This window comes from Nansenia antarctica (genome assembly GCF_963989245.1).
Source record: "Nansenia antarctica genome assembly, chromosome: 14".
Lineage (NCBI taxonomy): Eukaryota > Metazoa > Chordata > Actinopteri > Argentiniformes > Microstomatidae > Nansenia > Nansenia antarctica.
The window spans coordinates 22,585,956-22,605,692 of NC_137684.1; the positions used below are offsets into that span (position 1 = coordinate 22,585,956).

A 19,737-nucleotide genomic window follows, 5' to 3' on the forward strand; every position below is an offset into this window, starting at 1 on the left:
CTTCCTGCACATGTGCACATGCACTCCTCTCCTCACATCCTGCCTGCCATCAGGTACAAGTGGGCTCTTTAATGGAGTCCAATTTACCTTCATCTCAAAGGCAAACAACAATACACACAACGTTCACACAACACCACTTGAGTTTATATGACATGTACTGTTTATGAAGCGACGGTTGCTTCATAGAGAGAGAAGGGAAGATAATTTAACAGCAAATCACACTTTCCACAATGTGTTTAAGCTGACAGGAGTTTTATTTTTCTCTTAAAATTAGTACACGGTTTCTACAATATGCTATTGTTTTCCTGGAATTGGGAGCAGAGTTATTAATTATTCACTGTTGTGTTCTTGTACTGTATATGCTTTCCACTGTGTTGCCTCATAGTTCACAGACTTAAGGCCATGATACTCTGAGGCAATACTATCATATAATTTCTGAGGCAATATTGTGGAGGAATTGTTAGAAACCTGGCATTTATCGAACACCTCTCTGTGTTAACTTAAGAACAGTTTGGATGATTAAGACGGTTTCTGAACTGATTGACACATATATTTAAAAAGATACAATAATGTTAAGACCAGAGGGACACCTCAAATAACTTTTAGTTCACACTTTCTTTCTTTTTTGAGTGGTTTAAAGCCGCCGCAAACAGATTAGAATTTTTGCTGAGAAAATCCTTCTTATGGTAGCATGGAGAGTGCCAAAAAGTTCCTCTGGCCCTGTTAACGTGAGTGTGGATTAGCAGATATTCAAATCATGTGCTTCATGTTCAAACAAGTGATTCCATCAAGGGAGGAAAGTTGCTAAACAGAGCTTTACAATGTAAGCCGACTGACATCACTTGCAACATGGTAAAGAGACTATACCAGCACCAACTTTTATTTCAGTCTCACCCCATTCCCTTCTTCTGATTGGAATGGTAATAGTGATTATAACTTCATCATCATTATCTATAACAAAAATGTCCCATAGGATACCTACAACTCAAGCACCAGCTTGATTCCACAGTATCAGACGGTCCTTTAAAAAAAAGAGACATGCACTGCATTTCACAGCTTGCCTATTTTCTGCCACCCAGAAAACACATTGATCAACTCTATAGCTCTTTTGGTATTTCTATGGTTGTCGGTGGTAAACTCTGTGTAAATTCAAGGCTGAATATTTAATGTTGATTGATCATACTGGCTGCCACCCACCTGCTCCTCCTCGTGTCCCATCGGAGCTGGCAAGAGGAGCATCCAGTAATTGAGAGGAGCAGAGCATGCTCTCTCCTCGCTCACATATGACAGATGGGGCATCATCGCTTCAAAGGCGAGCATTTGGAGACAGGAGGGGGGTGGAGCAGAGGGTGAGGGTGGTTTTTTAACTATACCTCTCGCTACTCTATCCAGGTGACAGTGATAGATAGATATGTTGTATGTTCTATTCTCAAATATGTTGTGTTGAAAGAAGATTGCATGCTCTATGAAGCCTACTATGCATACTCACAACCTATTCTTGTCACCAGTCATTTCCTGTGTAGTAGATACTGGCATATGGTGATGAGAATGTGGTGGTGGATTTGATCAGTGACAAAATAAACAACATCTTTCCATTGACACATGTTAGCATACAAAAACAGTCCTTCAGTTCAGCCACAACCAGCCCTAGACCAATGTCCTCAATGGTGAAATCACAGTGAGAGAGTTACATTCCAACATCCATTCCTCAATTTCGGTGGAACAAATGACTGTAGCTAGATCTAACTAAATGAGTGATTGAAAGATAAACAAGGATATTTTGACATTAATTACAAATGACTTTTCTTGTTTTTCTTCTAACCACGCACAAGCCTGCCAACATCATCAGAGAACAATTGAAGAGACCGATTATGTTGACATTCTTAAAGCATTTTAAAACAAACGTCAGGAGTACATTTTGAATCTCCCTGGTCCCCCTTCACTTTTTTGACTCTTTACTGTATTTTCTATTCAGTTTAGATATTTGCTAACGCATTATGATTCAGTTCAATATCAACTTCACTTGTATGCAGCGTAGCCAGGAATACTTTCATTTCAAGAATTTTGATTATTATTAGTTTTTTCCAAAGTTATTGGATATATATTGGTAGATATTTGGATAACGGTAACGCAAAATGCATTTTCTTACCTGGGCATTCAAAGTGGCTTGAGCAGGAGACTCCAGATCGTTTTGAACTCGTAATGCAGCTCACTGACAGCTTGAGTTGTTTAGTGACGAGAGATGATTATGAAATATGACTGATTTCTCATTACGCGCTAAATAGACTAGCGCGCTAAATAGAACGGAACGGTCAAATCGGACGCCAGTTAGAATGTCCTGCGTCTAGATCTACTCATATGCTTTCAAAATAAAGACCTACATCAGTTCTTAAAAAAGAGAGAAGGGAATCTTTCGAAATGACTTCTTGAGAGCACTTCTGAGATCTCCGTAAGAGCGAGGTCTCCCCCGTCTGGTAGGCGCGTAATCACTGCGCTCAGTGCGCTCCCTGCGTGAAACAGGCGCACTGACTCTCACCTCTAAAATGAACATAATTGGTTTTATATATTTACATATTACAAGATATACATACGTCTTATATATGATATTCTTATGCTCTCTGTCTCTAGTTTCCATGCTTTCTTTAGAATACACTGTTTCTTTTTTCTCTTCTAATTGTGTGTGTGTGTGTGTGTGTGTGTGTGTGTGTGTGTGTGTGTGTGTCTGTCTGTGTGTGTGTGTGTGTGTGTGTGTGTGTGTGTGTGTGTGTGTGTGTGTGTGTGTGTGTGTCTGTGTCTGTGGGTGTGCGTGGGTGCGTGCGTGCACGTCAGAGTGTGAATCTGCTGCTCCTTAATACCACGGAATATGTCAACAACCTCAAGTAGCTCTGTGAACTCAGACTGTCTTCTTAAAATATTTATAATGAGAATCTTACCTGACCTGACCCTTTGTATAACTAAGATGAATAATGCAGAGTTTATTCTCCTGCATTTGTTTGGGGGCATTAGGGGGAAGCATTGCAAAGATACAGGTCTCAGACTCGTGATTCAGCTGTTTTTTATAGTTAATAAGTGCTTAGAGCGCTTGGAGGTTTTTCTTTTCAGAAATCTTAATTGGATGCTTGTAACATCTATCACATGACCTTCCCAGTGGACGATGTTCTAATAGAAGGACAGTTTATTTAGCCAATAGAACCAGATACTCCACACAGTATAATACACGTGTTGTGTTCTCATTTCCCTTAGCTATTGAATTAAATGCGTAGTCTTAATAATGTGCTAATGAAAGTCAGTTTGTAGCCAACTCTCTCGAGTACTCGACTATTGTTCTAGATGAGGCTTTTTGGGGGGGAGCTGGTTGGTAAAAACAACACACTGACCCCTTCGACTGCATTTCAACTTTCTCTCAAAGAAAGATGTTGCCCAAAGACCAAGAGACCAACAGACTTGTATTTTACTGCTAAGGCATGTACCTACCTAGAATACCTAGATGTAGATTGGTTGACCCAGGCCTACAAGGAATGCTTTAATACAGCATCCTGACATTTGGAGCTGAGAGCGTTATTAGCCTCTTCCCTCTCCGCGCTCTGAGCACCTGTCTGGTCAACAATACCTGCTTGTCTCTTCCTGGGGATTCTCAATCACACAGCTCCTTAAACCCCTCTTAATCCCTGCAATGTAGATCTCACTGTTGTGTTTCAGTTTATTAACTTGTTACACTAGATCTCTTTGAAATGTTAAGTGTATGTCCCTATATATACTGTATACCTTCAAAGCTTTAGCAGTTTAAGACCATTGATCTGTGTCTCGCCAAACCCAACGCTCCACCATGTTAAGCATTGGCTAATCTGTCTCATACTACCTGGATTTTCATATTGGCGGTGATAATCCTGATGAGGAGGATCACCTAAGGACCAGTTTAAAAGCTGCTTATCTAAGCCCTGCACTCTCACCACTTAGGTAGCAGTGGAAGTGATGGCCCCTTTCAACTCACAAGGTGCAACTTTAATTAAACCTACTCTGGAGAAATGAGTTCAGTGATCTCACACAGCTGCAGAAGTGATGTAGCTAAAACAGCGGGTGAGTGTAAGTTGCACAGGAAAGTTGATCTATTGCTGGTCGTTAAAGTTCAACACAATCAGGATGGTCATGGTAAACTCACTGGAGGTCACAGAAATACATCTGGGATATCGTAAGACTCTTAAATTCTTAGAAATAAAAATAAAAAAGACAGCGGTTTACTCCAAAACCATTTATTTTCCTTCCAGTTTACAACAATATTTATTTTCACATAAAGCTGGTCAGTCACAGAGTTGGACATACATTCAATAGGCGGGGAAACGGGGAAAGGGACAATAATGGCCACTTAGCATCTGACCCTGTATAATAAATCTTAGAAAAGAAAAGAAACAAAAAAGGCAAAAGATTTCAATAAAGCAAAGCATGTTGTCTTAGCATAGCGCGCAATATATCATGGATCAACAAACGAGCGGTAACCACTGGCCTTGTAAGAGTATATTTGAGACACTGACACGAGGCCCACCACCATATAAAGACAAGCACCTAGGCAGTGTTGACTAGAGTGTAGTGCCATAACGTTGTCAGAAGAAGGATCTAAATAAACTACCTCTTAAATACATTTAAGTGAATTGCTACAGAGGCTTAGCATGAAGCTTGATGTTCCTTACAAGGCAGGGTAATGGTCAAGCGAGAGGGCGTTGGGTTGGGGTTGCTTTCTAAACATTGCTACTGTCTAACAGATTAGGCATATGCAATAGAAACCGATGTGTACACAAAGCAAAAGCATGGTGGGAGAGGGTTAAAAAGAAGTGGTAATGGGAGCAGGGGGGAAGCAAGGCAGGGCAAAGACAGGGGGGAAGTAGGTGCGAGGGTCTGTCCAGCTCCAACAGTTGCCGTAGAAAATCACATTAAAAAAAGGAGTCGGTGAAGATCCCGGAGACTGACGCTGTTACCGCGGTCATTTCTGCTGCAGCCTGGCAGCTTTGAATTTGGACACCCTCTTGGGGGGCTCCTGGGGTCCAGGTCCTTCGGGGGCCACCTCCTCCAGCTTCCTCTCTGGTATCGTGGGCAGAGCTGGGGGGGTGATGGTTAGGTGGGGATTTGAAGACGGGATCGGGTCTTTCTCCACCACTGTGCCTGAAAAGGCCTGAGAGCAACAACAGAAACAACATGTTTGTTTAATGACCATTATTGTGATTGTCTCTGGAGGGGAGGAGAGAAGTTGACATGCCAGTTGAAGAATATAGCCAAAGTAGAACAAAACAAAAAGTACTAGTTGAAGAGCTGTGGCGACTTTACCTCGGAGCGGCTGGTGGGGTGCGGGTGGACCCCGGTGGGGCTGTCCTCCTCTGTGATGCCGTCGCTGGTGTCGCTGTGTGTGGTGTCTTCGTGGCTCAGGGTGCGTCCGAACGTCCGGCGCTCTTCGAAGTCCGCAGCGCTGCTCTCGCTGGTGTCGCTACACACGCTGTTCTCCCTGCTGCGTGACTTCAGAATGGACTTCCTGGGGATGGGCTCTCCGTTCTTCACATCCACAAACAACCTGAGCAGACACAAGCCAGTCAAACCAATTAAATGCACCCAATCAGAATTGGTCACCCACCATACCCAATCAGAGTGAAGAACCTGCAATTAGGCATTCATGAATAACAAATCTGAATAAATAACTAGACAATACCTAGTCATTCCGATAAAACAATACCTCCTATAATACAAAGTCAATTTCCTGCATGTGCAAATATACTTGGCAAAAAAAAGAATTCTGATCCTGATTCTATGTCTTAAGCCAATTTGAAACATGCCTTTTTCGACCAAGACTAAGAGATGGTTGAAGAGTAGCCTGAATGCGTCTTTGAAGGGTATGCGGGAGGCCTGTTACCTGTAGAGGTCTACAGGAGTGGTGATTCTGTGGAGCTCGTGGTGAGAGTGGCCGTTGCTGCAGCCATTTTTCTTTTTCCTCTTAGCTTGCTCCTTCTGTTCTTTCCTTTCGCTGAACTTAAACATGGTATTCTTCCCTGTGTTTATCCTCACCTGAGGGGAGGGACAGAGAGGGAAATTGTATGTTACTTACATCTGTATGTTGTTGGTGTATGTTACTTACATCTTACATGGTTGAAACAGGAATGGACAGATTGTGTGCCGGTTTATGGGTGAACACACTAACCTTCTTCGGTTCCATTGTGTGAGAGAAATATATGGTGGGCAAACCGTCTTCTTCCTCCTCCTCCTTCTCCCTGTCCTTGGAGGCTGGTACAGTACCGTTGACTTGGCCATTGTGAGACACAGGTGGTGTCCAGTCGTCACTCTGACACAGCCCATTTACAGGAGGAGGAGGAGGACTGCCCTCTCCCTCCTTCTCCTCTACCTCCTTCTCCTCTACCTCCTTCTCTTCCTCAGAGGAAGATGTTGAAGATGTGTCATTGCCATTAGTTTCTGCGCTGTCAAACATTCTGAAAAGAGAGACTAGTCAGTGATATCCTAGCAGTAAAGAGAGACTAGTCAGTGATATCCTAGCAGTAAAGAGAGACTAGTCAGTGATATCCTAGCAGTAAAGAGAGACTAGTCAGTGATATCCTAGCAGTAAAGAGAGACTAGTCAGTGATATCCTAGCAGTAAAGAGAGACTAGTCAGTGATATCCTAGCAGTAAAGAGAGACTAGTCAGTGATATCCTAGCAGTAAAGAGAGACTAGTCAGTGATATCCTAGCAGTACAAAGAAATACAGATGAGTGGGTGGATGAATTAATCCTGAGTGCCTATGTTTGTGCACTGATGTGACCAAGTGTGTGTGTGTGTGTGTGTGTGTGTGTGTGTGTGTGTGTGTGTGTGTGTGTGTGTGTGTGTGTGTAGTAGAGGTCTACAAGCCTGATGGGGCCTGATCAAGATGGTGAATCTAAAATCTCAGTTAGCAAAGGCAGAGCTTTTGATAGTTTCCAATGTGTCTGGGAAAGCTGCATTGTGGAAGAATGTTGACTTGATTACAAATTTGTAAAAGAAACCTGTCATGTACAGTGCAGAAATTGCAATACTCTCTTAGTCTGGACCAGGATTCACTAAGTTAGCACGGGAGCTAATTAACATAGGAGCAACACATCAGTGTAACACAGTGGATGCCATCCTTTTTTTGCATAGCACCCGCAAATTAACACAGAGTGGAATAGGCTATCCTAAATGTAAATAGTTTTTCCTGTGACTGTTATTGTCTTTGGATTTAGCCTGTTGGCGAAGATTTATGAGGAATAGGCTATTTCATTTTTGTTGCTCATCTAACAGCGAAATGGTAAGTCTAGTTTAATTTCTAGGAATGTTTTCCGTGTAGGCTATGCTTGAATGACATACGTTTCAGTTTGTGGGCTTATTGTAATTGTTGGCTATAAGCGAGAGAGAATATTTCTTATTTTAGTTTTGATACTCCAGTCCATGTCCCCGGCAGTGATGTAAGCCTGTTGTGCCAAATACTCACTCCGCTCTACGCTTATGAATGCTACGGGCTTGGGCCGGGCTAGGGCAGAGATTTCAGACCCGCTCAGACCTCTAGTGTGTAGGTGTGTGTTTGTGTGTGTGCGTGTGTGTGTGTGTGATGTGAAAGCTTACCTGTTGTGCTGATCCTCCTGCTCCTCTTGTGCCTCGAGATCATCCAGTCTGGCCCACAACTCCTCCTCAGACAGCACTCCTCTCCTGCTCTCTTTATCTCGGTCTCCTCCGCCCCTCTCCTCCTCCTCATCCTCCTCCTCCTCCTCCTCTTCCTCTTCCAACTCCAAAATGGCTTCCACCTTGGGCTTGGAATGAGGCTTGTGAGCCACACGTTGCTTTCCTGAAGACATTTGTAAGAATAGAAGAAATAATCATATTATTGTTTTTCTATTTTACCAAGAAGGTAGTGAGAGGACCTGTTCAAAAATTCAAAATTACCTTTGGTGACGAGATCTTGATGAACACTTTTCTCACCAACTTTTTCTCTGATGTCCACATAGTCCCCTTTACTCTGAAGAGAGGAGAGAGGATGAGGATGAGGGTGTGTGTGTGTGTGTGTGTGTGTGTGTGTGTGTGTGTGTGTGTGTGTGTGTGCATGCAGAGGAGCATGCCATATTTGCAGCCACGGGTTGATTAGCTGACTGAACTGAGACGGCCCTACAGCCTTGTATCATGACGGTAGTGAAACTTACGCCTGAGAGTTTCTCAAGATCCTCCGTGAACCCAACTCTGGCTTCAAAGTTCTTCATGGTTTTGTGCAAGTCATCCAGTGCACTCTTCACATCTGCAAAACAAAGAGGTGTGATCCGTGTTTTACGGATGTACGTACTCTATGATTTACTCTGTGTATGTATATGTGTACATGTGGGAGGGGGGAAAAGAGGTGTAGTGAAAGAATAAAACAACTTCAGTAATGGAAACTTTGAGGAATAAAGAGAAACTGTAAAAACCAACAAATATTACATCTGCGATGAAATGGTTAAATCCAAAGAGCACTGCCAAAAAGGAGAAAAAAAACAAAAACGATGCCACAAACAGTCCATAATATCTGGTGCCCTTGATGCTTCTTCAGATCATTAAATCTTCACAACAATTAAACCCCTTTTACTAATGGCAGCCAAAGGGCCCCTGTTGCCATGGTGATCCGTAACCCTCCAGTCGAACGTCTCTAGACGTGGAGAAAAGTCAAACACGGTCCTAACAACTCAGGCTGGGGGCTGTTTGACACATCTCAGCCAGGCATGTTTGTATTACAGCACTTAGTTGTGTAAAGCCAGGACAGGTGGGGGTCAGGGAGGGAGGGAGGGAGGGAGGAAGGGAGGGGTGTGGAAGGGGGTCTGGGTTAACTTACGGCACATTTCTGCCTCAGCAAACACTCTAATAATGCTCACATCATCAGACAATGTTATGTTGGCCCACTTGGCTCAAGAAAAAGCTTTTGAGGCGCAGTATGAACACCAGTGGCAGCAAGGGCAAATTATATTCTTCATTACAATTACATAGCTACAGTATATAGACGTATTTGTTTCCTGTTTTGAGGAACAATATTGAGCAGTGGAGTATGGACAGTCAGGAATCAAAAAATATAACCCTCAATAAGGCAAAACTAAATATACTTAGATAACTATTGCTCTTTATCCCAATGTAGCAGGCTGCCAACATTCAAATGCAAATTAACTAAATTAAATTAAGGGCTACACATTCTGAATTAAACGAATGTGCCTCCTAACTTGTTATGTCCCCTTGCTTTCATTTAGTTCCTTATTTCATTGGCCTTTAGAAATTGTAGGTCATACATGCGAACTATCCAAGTCTGAAGTGGAAATCATCTCATCGCTGCACCATAACAAGTTAACAACACTCTCATTGAACGTCTTCTCCTTTCAATGCGTCTGTGTGTGAAGTAGTACAATCTAAACCTAAGATAATGGCACCCTCTGCTGGATAAAAGAGTGTAGGGTTGAGAACGCATTCAAAACATTATATACCGTAGGCTAAACCTAATATTTTCCAACCAGCAGTATGAATTGTGCTGTGGATTAAGCCATTAAGTCAGTGGATATATGAAAGGGAACCTCCATTCTTTTGATGATCATGCGAAAGAAAGTTTCAGCGTTGGTTCTTAGGGAGAAAATGGCCTCCAAAACAAACTCACGTGTCTTCCTGTGCTCCACTAGCTTCTGAGCCTGCTTGGCGGAGCACTTGGAAAACCAGTTGTCCCCCAGCAGAACCGTGACCTCATTGGTGTGGACAATTTTCCCAGGCATGAAGGCCAAAGGGCCAAAGGGCACCTGTAAGGGGGAGGGAGGAGTGAAGGAACAAGAGGGGAGAGAGAGATTGATGTTGAGAAGGGGCCGAACAGTAGAGTCCATGTGGAAAAGGAGAAGAGAAACAGAACATGAAATCAGACATGTATAGGCCATCAGTCTCACCTTGTTCCTGTGTGTGTGTGTGTGTGTGTGTGTGTGTGTGTGTGTATCAGTCCAGCTCCAGGTGAGAAGGTAACTCTACAATTAGGTTATAAGCCCCTTGTGATAGCTACTAGCATGGAAACTCTCTCTCCGGAGTATTTGATAGAAGGGTGGAACGTACCATTATGTCATACGAGAGTTGATCGGGGAGGGTTTGCAGGCGCTTCTCGAGGGCTTCATAGTCCCCCTTTACCTTGTTCCTGAAAGTCCACAGATTTTTATTTAAATTAGACTTGCATCAAAGATACAAAATGGCACTACACAATGTCAGCTCTTTTCTGGGCCTACCTGCATTGAATGACAACAGCTACATCACACGAAACGAAAGTGGTACACAGTGACTCTCTGATGGACTTATGGGGTCGTATTACAGGACTGCAGTAAAATGTGCACCAGGAGGTATTACGCATTCCAAATCGGCCCCTAATCCCCTACCCACTCCTGTAGATCTGAAAGGATTGGATAGGTGTTAGTAATATGACAACTGCCTCTCATTTCTCTCTGATAGGCTAGGTGGCCATATTGCTTACACCTGTCCAATACCTTCAGATCTACAAGAGGAGTGCAGGAAGTAGGCGCTGTGGGGTGATTTTGAATGCAGAGGGGCAGCTGACTAGCGGGACCCGTCTGTGCTGTTATACAAGACTCACCAGTGCTGAATCTGACCATCACAGCCTGTCACCACCTGTTGTTGAGACAGTGACAATGCTTTAAATCCAGCTTTACACTCTGTAGCAGCTCTTATAGACGCAGAATAACATGGAGATTACACTAGTAGTAGTAAGACAATGTACTCTTAAGAAATGTGCTAAATATTCATTAGCAGATGCTTATTCATTATTATAAAAACAATGCCGCCACAACACTCTCTCAACAAGTTTAGGATGTTTTTAGTAAACACAGCTGTGTTACAGTCCAGTTGTAAGTGTAGGATGAAATACCAAACGCTTTTCTGGACCTCCCAACTCAAACCGAGGAACACAGCTTGGGGAAGGGGGGATGAAGCAGTTTCTTGTACATACATCAAAGCATTTTTCTTTTTTTCATGTCCCCAGATGTAGCCCACAGTGCAAAATAATTGTTGAGTGGTAGAATTTAATGCATTGATACAACTCAGCCATGCTGTATGCTGCTTTACACACCACGATCAGACAGTTGCTGCAATCTCCTTCATGTTTGCACATTAGGAAGAGGTGACACAAAGTGAAACTGAAAGATGCAGACTGTTAAAATTGCAAACTTCATGATCATAAATCATGATGAAGGCGACTGGAGAAGACTGCCCACTTTAGGCTGGTCGAGGTGTTCAAAGCCACACGAAATGCATGTCTACGTGACTGCCAGGACGACATAAAAATAGACATTTGGTCATTAGTTAGCTAGAACAATAGATTAACATGATTTCGTATGCGCTTTCGTTACACAAGAAAGAATCATAGATCTGCTTTATGGAAGCATATAGCTGACATAATTCAAATGCCAATGCAATTGCATGTTCCACTTTTGCATGCATTCTTTCAGACAATATTCAAATTCAAATGCAATTCTAATGATTTGCATTTGCATTTTCATGTACCCGATGTGCACATTCGCTGTCAATATTAAAATTATAATGCAAAGCCATTTGACAAAGTCAGCTTTGTAGCTGACAAAATTCAAAAGTTCATTCTTTTTTTTTTTCAAAATTTGTTTTTCTGATTTTATCCCTTTTTCACCCAATTTAGTATCCAATTGTACCCAACCTATTATCCAATTATCCCCTGCCTATTGCGTAGGATCCGCCGCACGACCCCGTGGCCGGCAGCCCCAGAGGAGATAGCCAGGCAGACTAGCTGTCTGGCTTCTCGAGCCCGACACCGTTATTCCGGCACCCAGGGGGCGGTGTTGCGCGACGGATCCTTGTCTGGAAATAGTCCTATACCCCCCTTGGGAGCGCCCGCTCAATATGCCGCTCCCTGTGAGCCCCGGCCATATCCGGGTCTGGCGAGACCGGGATTCGATCCCAGTCCCCGGTGGGCAGCTTGCACTAAGGCTAATGCTTAGACCGCTGCGCCACCGCGGGGGTTCAAAAGTTCATTCTAATGTGCAAATGACTTTGCAATCCCAAAATAGCATATTCATTTGCCACTTTTGCCTGCGTTATTTGTGATTGTAGCAGCGCATGACTTTGTCAAATGCCTTTGCAATTGCGAATTACATTATTGCATTACAATTTGAATATTGACTCAAATAATGCAGGCAAAAGTGGCAAATGAATATGCTATTTTGGGATTGCAAAGTCATTTGCACATTAGAATGAACTTTTGAATTTTGTCAGCTACAAAGCAGCGCATGACTTTGTCAAATGGCTTTGCATTATAATTGTAATATTGACAGCGAATGTGCACATCGGGCACATGAAAATGCAAATGCAAATCATTAGAATTGCATTTGAATTTGAATATTGTCTGAAAGAATGCATGCAAAAGTGGAACATGCAATTGCAATCTCATATTGCATTGGCATTTGAATTATGTCAACTGTATGCTTCCATACTGCTTGGAACCTGGAAGCACGCGCAGACGAGACAACATCACATGTGACCAGAACGAAGCTTCTCGAAAACATAACTGCCTGGCTGTGTGATCGAAGTTTACATGCATAGGCATTATAAACGTGGCTGACACGGCCAGGTGCATTGACCTGATTGGAGGAAACAGTTACAGTAACGTGCTTAACAATAAGCCCAGAGGAAATGCATGTAGCTGGAGGCAAAACAATCTGCAGCAACATTGTGTAACCAGTTAGCTAGCCACTTGTCCGTGTCCACTACCTTGCTATGCTCCTCTCGAAGTCTACCAACCCCCACTGGAACTCCTATATTCGTGTTATTGCTCTCAGCCATCTTCCCATGTGGTACCAAAAATGAAAATGTGACGTTTTATGAATCCAAAACAAACAATGCAATCAGGGGTTGTGAGTCCTAAAGAAATGTTTATGAATGCAATTGCAGGTATTCCTGAGAACCGTTCTCCTCTGTTTCATCAATGGGGCAGTGGTGGTTATCCAATACTTCGGAAGTGGGACCATTTCACACTCTCGTCGACTTTAGCATGTTTCCCCAAAAATATCCACGGAATCTGATATTATATAATCTGATATTCATCCAGTTGTTCACAGCGAACCTCCTCTTCACTGACCCTGCGCCATGTTCTCTCCATCTGTCTCCCGGTGCACTCTGGGTAAATGTTCACACTCACAACAACAATCTTAAGCAAGGTTTGGAAATGTTTTCCACAATATTATATTATAATTATTATATTATAATATTATATATATATCATATATTATTATAATAATATTATATTATTATTATATTATATATGTTTTCCACAATATTCAGGGATTGCAACAATGTTGCAGATGCAATCGCTGATTCCAAATACCCCAGCAATGATAACAAAACATTGTCTACTGTAATAATAAAAAAAATAGTAACACGTTGTTTATTATTATTTGAAGTCCTCCTTCCCAAATGTATTTAGATGTTATGTAATCATATTTCCATGTATTTGACAATCAGACCCAGTTACATTTGTTGCAAATGATATCAAATAACCTCACTGTTTACAGTAGCTGATATTGTTAGATAGCTATAGTGTTCAATATAATATTATCTCTAAATGATGGATGTTATATTGTAAATGAAATATAATTATTCAATGCGTGACACAATATTGTATTGTTTTTGTTCAATATGCAGATTATTATTATTTCTTAATTTTTTAAAACTTAATTTATGAACATTTTCACGTTATGTAAACTCTCAAACCGATATAGCTTCTTTACGAACATAACACAATAGTATAAAAAGAAGGAAAAAAAGAAAGGAAAGTCAAATTAAATCAATATAGAGTTGATCTAATCTAACATACATCGTTACATGTTGTACAAAAATAGTCATGGAGAATCTATATTGGCTAAATACACCATTTTACTATATGCACAAGTTTTAAATGTAAAAGTAGCCTATATTTGAGTGATCATGGCAGATTTAGAGTCAGCTGGCAGGGGACAACCTTGCAAATAGGAAAGTATCAACTCTTAACGGATTTATACACATTTCTCTTCTAATCAGAGAGCATGTCGCCCATGCGTTTTCTCAACGATGGCCTTTAAACTATGGCCTTTAAAGGGCACTGACACTTCCATTACTTCCGGGTAGGCGTGTTCGATAGTCACGTGTGTCAACACGCTGCCAGATGACCACGTGGTCCGTGTTTAGAGATCCACCATGAGGTGAAGTTGCACTGATCCCAGGTCAGTTTACGTCTCCCATTGGTAATAATAGTCAAGAGTCATATAGAGAGATATAATACAAAACAAAACAACACAATAGCTCAGGTAAGGAGCAACATTACTCTTTGAAAAAAAATGTGTTTACGTAATTTCTGCTTTATTGGGATAGACAGCAGAGATTGGCAGGAAGAAGAACGAGTGAGTGAACCTTGCGCTGTACGGTGTGCGCATTAGAGCGCCCCCTGGTGGGAGGAACAATACTATTTATTTTGCCCCTACTCTCCTGAAGTAGTGCTACAGGAAACGAGTCAGAGCAGTCCCATGAAGCACTGCGAACGTGACCGTGACAAAGCTCGAAACATCAAGAATGACGCTGGAAGTGTTGGAAGGCTGCGAAACGTTGAACTAGTAACACCCCCTAACCCTAACACACCTGGAAGAGAGGCGCGTTGAGTTCCACACCAATAGAAGGTATGTATTGTATGACAGATCCACATGGGCTACTCTGCTCCTGCTACATCAATAGTTGGCAGCAGTACGGTGTTATTATGTACAACATGTCAGCAGTAATATTGCCTACCTATGTAGTGAATGTATAGGCTACATTGTAACTCTGGTCACATTGAAACATTGGCGTGGGTAGTGTGAACATTTGCCTGTACGCCTGTTTCATTCATATTAACATTTGTTTTTGTATAATACAATACAAATTAAACAATTATGGGCTATGAGAACAATTTCCCTTTTGCGAATAAAGACAATAAATATATAGGTCCTTGAATAAAACTGGGAACAAACTAGACCCATCTGTGAGCTAGTTGAAGGGTATACCGCCTGTCTTTGTCATTAAACACTTCATTGACATTGAGGAGCGTATTTCTTCACTAGTATTATAATATATTTTATTTTAGGTGCTGTGTGTGTGTATAATACTATTATTATACATATTAGTATTAAACACACAACATAAATTAATAATAATAATATAAGACTGTAGGCTTTTACTGTCAGTTTTTAAGAGCCATTACCATTGTGTTTCACAGAATGGCGCAACGAATTAATGACGTTATGAAGCTATGTTGCGACTTATCAGCAAACCAGCAGATCAAGACCACTGTGAAGGGCTCCAGTAAAGGTGCGATGGCAGCAGGAGGACTCGCGTTTGCAGGAGGGCTGGTTGGAGGCCCTCTGGGTATTGCTGTTGGTGAGTAGAACATGAGGATAATGGCTTAACTTAACTAAATGGGTCTTCTACTTCAGTTCGAGGGGCATTTTTAAACCTAATCCCATATGGAAAGAAATATGACAGGAGTGTTTGGTGTTGAAATGGTTATTTATCTTTATATCTTATCTTTATAGTCAACTGTGATATGCCTCACCATCTGTAATCGTCATTAGATTAGATTAACTTTGTCATTACATAGTACAAGAAAATGCAACAAAATTATTGTGCGTCTAATCAGAAGTGCAACAAATAGCAATGATATTGCAGTGATGAGTAGCAGTATTTACAGCAGTATTTACAGCAATCTATACAGTAAAGTGCAAATGGTAGCGTGATGTGCAATGTCATACGATGGTGACTGGAGTATATGTGCAGTGGTATATATAAATTGAGATGTGCAATTTTACAGGCTATGATAATAAACATGTTGTATACAGTGAAGTATACAAACATACAGGCTGTGGGCTATGATACACAGGGATGGGCTATGTACAGCATGATCTACACAGAACACAACTGTAACTGTGTGGTCAGTGAGACGGTGTAGAGTTTAGAGTCTAAAGTCTGACAGCTGAGGTGAAGAAGCTGTTGGTGGTCCTGTTGGTTCTGCCCGGGAGGCTGTGCTAGCGTGCCCCAGAGCGAGTACCACGTAGGAGGGTGAACAGCCCATGGTTGGGGTGAGAAGCGGATAGCTGAGGCATGATTTATAGATGATTTACACAGTCTGACCTGTGTCACCAGCTACTGCTGGTGGTGCCTAGAACCAGGCTAAAAACCAGGGGAGACAGAGCTTTTGTGGCTGCAGCACCCAAGCTCTGGAACAGCCTCCCCCTCCACGTACGGGCCACTCAGACCCTGGAGGTTTTTAAATAAAACCCTCCTTAAAAACCCACCTATTTCCCCTGGCCTTCCCCCCCACTAGGTCCCTGGCTTTTATTGTTTTATTGTTTTTAGTCCTTTTATCTTCTCTCCTTGTTATCATCTCCTTGTTATCAGTTGTTATCATATCTTGTATTGTGTTGCATTTTACCCTGCACTTTACCTGTTTTACATTTGTGCTCCTTATTTGCTCCCCGCCTGTGAAGCACTTTGGTTCAGCTGCTGCTGCATGTAAATGTGCTATATAAATAAAGTTGGCTTGACTTGACCTCCACCTCTTCCTCTCTGTCAGGCGGTGCTGTAGGGGGCCTGCTGGGATGCTGGATGACCAGTGGACAGTTCAGGCCTCTGCCTCAGATCATCATGGAGCTGTCCCCACAGCAGCAGCAGAAGCTCTACGACGACGTCATGGCCATCATGGGCGAGGCCCAGTGGACAGACATGGCCCAGCTGAGCGCCCTGGTCATGGGCAACTCCAACCTCCAGCAGCAGGTGACAGCTGCCCTCCTCGGCTATGTGACCAAGGAGCTCCAGGGAGAGGTGCACTATATGGACTGATGAAGAGGCCGGCGTGAGCTCAATCTATCAGACAGACTGCACTGACTTCTCTGGGATTTTCAAAGAAAGAGAAAAGGACGCTGGTTTGACACTTTGCACAAATTCAGAGGAGGATTCTAGAACATAGGATGAGACTTGTTTATTTAATGTGAAGCTATTTTCTAGGTAAACTACACTACAGTACGGTACATTATGGAAGCCTCTGTGGTCTTGAAGTGATACTTAAATAGGGTAAACGGATAATGTCTTACCTACAAAATGATTTACTACGACTTGTTTGAAATGCATTAAGGTTTTACCAACATGACAATGGATTACTTGAATTGAAATCACGATAAGCTATTCAATATGTTCAGTTGTGTTGTTTTTGATTTGAGTGAAAGCTGCCACTGTTTTAATGTTGATAACCAGCTACAATGTAATCTTTGAAGGGCAGCTTGTCATATTTAGACCACTGTACCTTTATGCGTGCCAATCATGGGATTTAAATTATTCAATATTTTTGAGCAGAAACAACGGCCTATCAAAACTGATACTTGTTGGTATCTCAACAATGTTGGTGGGAATGTAATCTGTGGAGCAATCCAAATCTTAACATAGATTGCCATATTCTGAGATTTTTCAACAGTAAAATGCTAAAGTCATGTTTGTGTTTGTTACTGTTTCTGTTTCAGCGCGAATGCTTTTCCTTGATAAACACATTTCAGCGTGAACATTAGGGACTTTCAGAGCATTGCAGATGGAAATGTAGATGCTGTTAGAAGTTCTTTATCATGTGAGAGTGAGGTTGGACCTCTAATGCATTACATTTCTATTTGCAATGTTCTGAATGTTATGTCATGTTACGTCATGTTAATAGACGTTTTGTTAGCATTATTACAAAGTATCCTATTATTCATCTGAATATAATGTAAATTATCTTCATAAATGTATTGTCAACACTAGGTTTACAGGTTTACACATAGGCCTACGTGTCCCCCCACCCCCTGAAAATATTTCCCTCTTACTTGGGTTTTTTATATAATTATAGAGGTATTAAACAGACCATCTAGGGTACTTTGAACTGGGTAACAGAGCTCTGTATCCATTGTTAAATCGTAATCTTCTCACCTAAATAAATCTAAAGACGACATGTTTGAGGCAGTTTAAAATTGTAACCCTTTATTGGTTAAGAAGCAACCATTAATTTTCACCTCAAAGTTCTCAGACAGACAGATCCATTCAGAAATACATTACATAGTAATAAGAGAGGATAAAGTTCTGACAACAAGGCCTTATCCCACGATGACAGTGTCTTCATCTGGGAACTCGTAAAAGGGCACCTCCAGGTTGAGGGGCGCAGGTCCCTTCCTAATCCTGCCCGAGGCATCGTAGTGGGAGCCATGGCAGGGGCAGTAGTAGCCTCCATAGTCCCCAGCGTTAGCGATGGGCACGCACCCCAGGTGGGTGCAGACACCGATGACGATGATCCACTTTGGGTTGGCGACGCGATCCTTGTCGTGCTGGGGGTCACGCAGCTCCGCCAGGTTCACGGCCTCCTCTACGGCGATCTCCTTCTCAGTCCGGTGTCGGACGAAGAGAGGCTTTCCTCTCCACTTGAAGGTCATGTTCTTGCCCTCCGGGATGTCTCCCAGCTTGACCTCGATCTTGGACAGGGCCAGGACGTCGGCCGAGGCACTCATGGACGAGACGAACTGGCTGACCACCGTCTTGGCCGAGTAGACGCCCACCACGGTGGCCGCCCCAGTGACCAGGTAGGAGAAGGAGCGCCTGCCGTCATCCTGGGAGGACTTCTTGGGGTCGAGAACCTCAGGCTGACGGTAGTCAGAGAAGTCAGGGATCTTGATGTCAGTGTGCGCAAGGCGGATTGCACCAGGGGCTGCAAATGAAAGACAACAATGTCAGATGGCATTGTTGGTATAGAGAAGTATTACAATCTCTCTTCATACAACAGCTTACATTAGAAAAGTGACGAACTAGCCTACTACAAATAATGGGAGTCAAGATCAGGCAGTTAGCTATGCACTTGAATGCTTCTCTTAGCCAAGATAACATCTGAGAATGTTGAGTGCAGCTGATCAGCTATATTCTCAAACGTTGCAAAATGCACTTCATTTAATGGTTAAGAATGTTGGTTGTGAATTTGAAGAGGTGACACTTACAGTAAGAAGTTAGTTACTAAAGTTACTGTTACAGTGTTTATTAGTGCCAGTGGTGACAATCATGCGCCATAACACCTAAAGTGGACAACTCCAAGGTTTCTATATTACTGTAATTACTTTTAAAAAATCAATCAACAAAACGGAACTCATCGATGTGTCCCCGTCACTAATGACATCCTGGGGGGTATTCCATCAACGTCGCTAAAGGAAAATCCAGGCTTATTTTCGATCAATCTCGTGAGATTTATCAAAATAACCTTGGGTTGTTCTGATAAATATCGCGAGACTTAACAGAATAAACCTGGATTTTTTCTTTAGCGAGTTTGATGGAATACCCCCCAGGAGAGACAGAACTGACAGGTCCACATCAATGCCCCAAGTTAATGTCCGGGCTACACCCCGACCTTACCGCAGGTAGCAGGCCCTGTCTTCACCACACCCGGGACCAGGGCTTTGACTCCCGTCATCAAGTTAGGGGACAGAGCCCCGGAACGAGCCGCTAAGGACATCATGTTGACAGAGACACCAGGAGACACTGTCACTGAGGGGACACACCGACCTTCCTCACCGATGTGTGTGTGCGCACGCACTGACTGTCCGCTGTTACTGGAAACCCGCTCCGCCTACGGAAGGTTCCGCTTAACACCAAGTAGACCTACGTTTATGCCCTCTTGAAT

General features: G+C 42.6%; 3 protein-coding genes across 3 annotated transcripts; 1 reads left to right on the forward strand and 2 right to left on the reverse strand.

Annotated features, from left to right (window-relative positions):
- Positions 1 to 4,245: 4,245 nt before the first annotated feature.
- Positions 4,246 to 13,035, reverse strand: uri1 (URI1 prefoldin like chaperone). The gene is made up of 11 exons (XM_080544906.1): positions 12,771 to 13,035; positions 10,609 to 10,643; positions 10,080 to 10,158; positions 9,643 to 9,778; positions 8,180 to 8,271; positions 7,926 to 7,998; positions 7,608 to 7,827; positions 6,179 to 6,464; positions 5,894 to 6,045; positions 5,317 to 5,557; positions 4,246 to 5,164 (listed from the first exon to the last, which is right to left on the reverse strand). The coding sequence occupies exons 1-11, from the start codon at positions 12,840 to 12,842 to the stop codon at positions 4,976 to 4,978; spliced, it is 1,575 nt and encodes a 524-aa protein (XP_080401032.1). The 5' UTR covers positions 12,843 to 13,035; the 3' UTR covers positions 4,246 to 4,975.
- A 1,556-nt stretch (positions 13,036 to 14,591) lies between these two features.
- Positions 14,592 to 17,536, forward strand: LOC308170313 (protein C19orf12 homolog). The gene is made up of 3 exons (XM_080545086.1): positions 14,592 to 14,707; positions 15,280 to 15,440; positions 16,633 to 17,536. Exons 2-3 carry the CDS (start codon positions 15,281 to 15,283, stop codon positions 16,896 to 16,898), a joined length of 426 nt encoding a protein of 141 aa, XP_080401212.1. The 5' UTR covers positions 14,592 to 14,707; position 15,280; the 3' UTR covers positions 16,899 to 17,536.
- A 557-nt stretch (positions 17,537 to 18,093) lies between these two features.
- Positions 18,094 to 19,644, reverse strand: LOC308170252 (cytochrome b-c1 complex subunit Rieske, mitochondrial-like). Its single transcript, XM_080545020.1, has 2 exons — positions 19,470 to 19,644; positions 18,094 to 18,777 (listed from the first exon to the last, which is right to left on the reverse strand). Exons 1-2 carry the CDS (start codon positions 19,570 to 19,572, stop codon positions 18,173 to 18,175), a joined length of 708 nt encoding a protein of 235 aa, XP_080401146.1. The 5' UTR covers positions 19,573 to 19,644; the 3' UTR covers positions 18,094 to 18,172.
- Positions 19,645 to 19,737: the final 93 nt, after the last annotated feature.

Excerpts from the sequence above, each read along its gene's own strand:
- LOC308170313 (XM_080545086.1), top strand. The coding sequence starts at position 15,281 with ATGGCGCAACGAATTAATGACGTTATGAAGCTATGTTGCGACTTATCA. Across the intron at positions 15,441-16,632 it reads CCCTCTGGGTATTGCTGTTG|GCGGTGCTGTAGGGGGCCTG; the intron begins GTGAGTAGAACA and ends CCTCTCTGTCAG.
- LOC308170252 (XM_080545020.1), bottom strand. The coding sequence starts at position 19,572 with ATGATGTCCTTAGCGGCTCGTTCCGGGGCTCTGTCCCCTAACTTGATG. Across the intron at positions 18,778-19,469 it reads GACAGGGCCTGCTACCTGCG|CCCCTGGTGCAATCCGCCTT; the intron begins GTAAGGTCGGGG and ends TTTCATTTGCAG.
- uri1 (XM_080544906.1), bottom strand. The coding sequence starts at position 12,842 with ATGGCTGAGAGCAATAACACGAATATAGGAGTTCCAGTGGGGGTTGGT. Across the intron at positions 6,046-6,178 it reads ACACAATGGAACCGAAGAAG|GTGAGGATAAACACAGGGAA; the intron begins GTTAGTGTGTTC and ends CCCTCCCCTCAG. Across the intron at positions 5,558-5,893 it reads ACTCCTGTAGACCTCTACAG|GTTGTTTGTGGATGTGAAGA; the intron begins GTAACAGGCCTC and ends GTGTCTGCTCAG.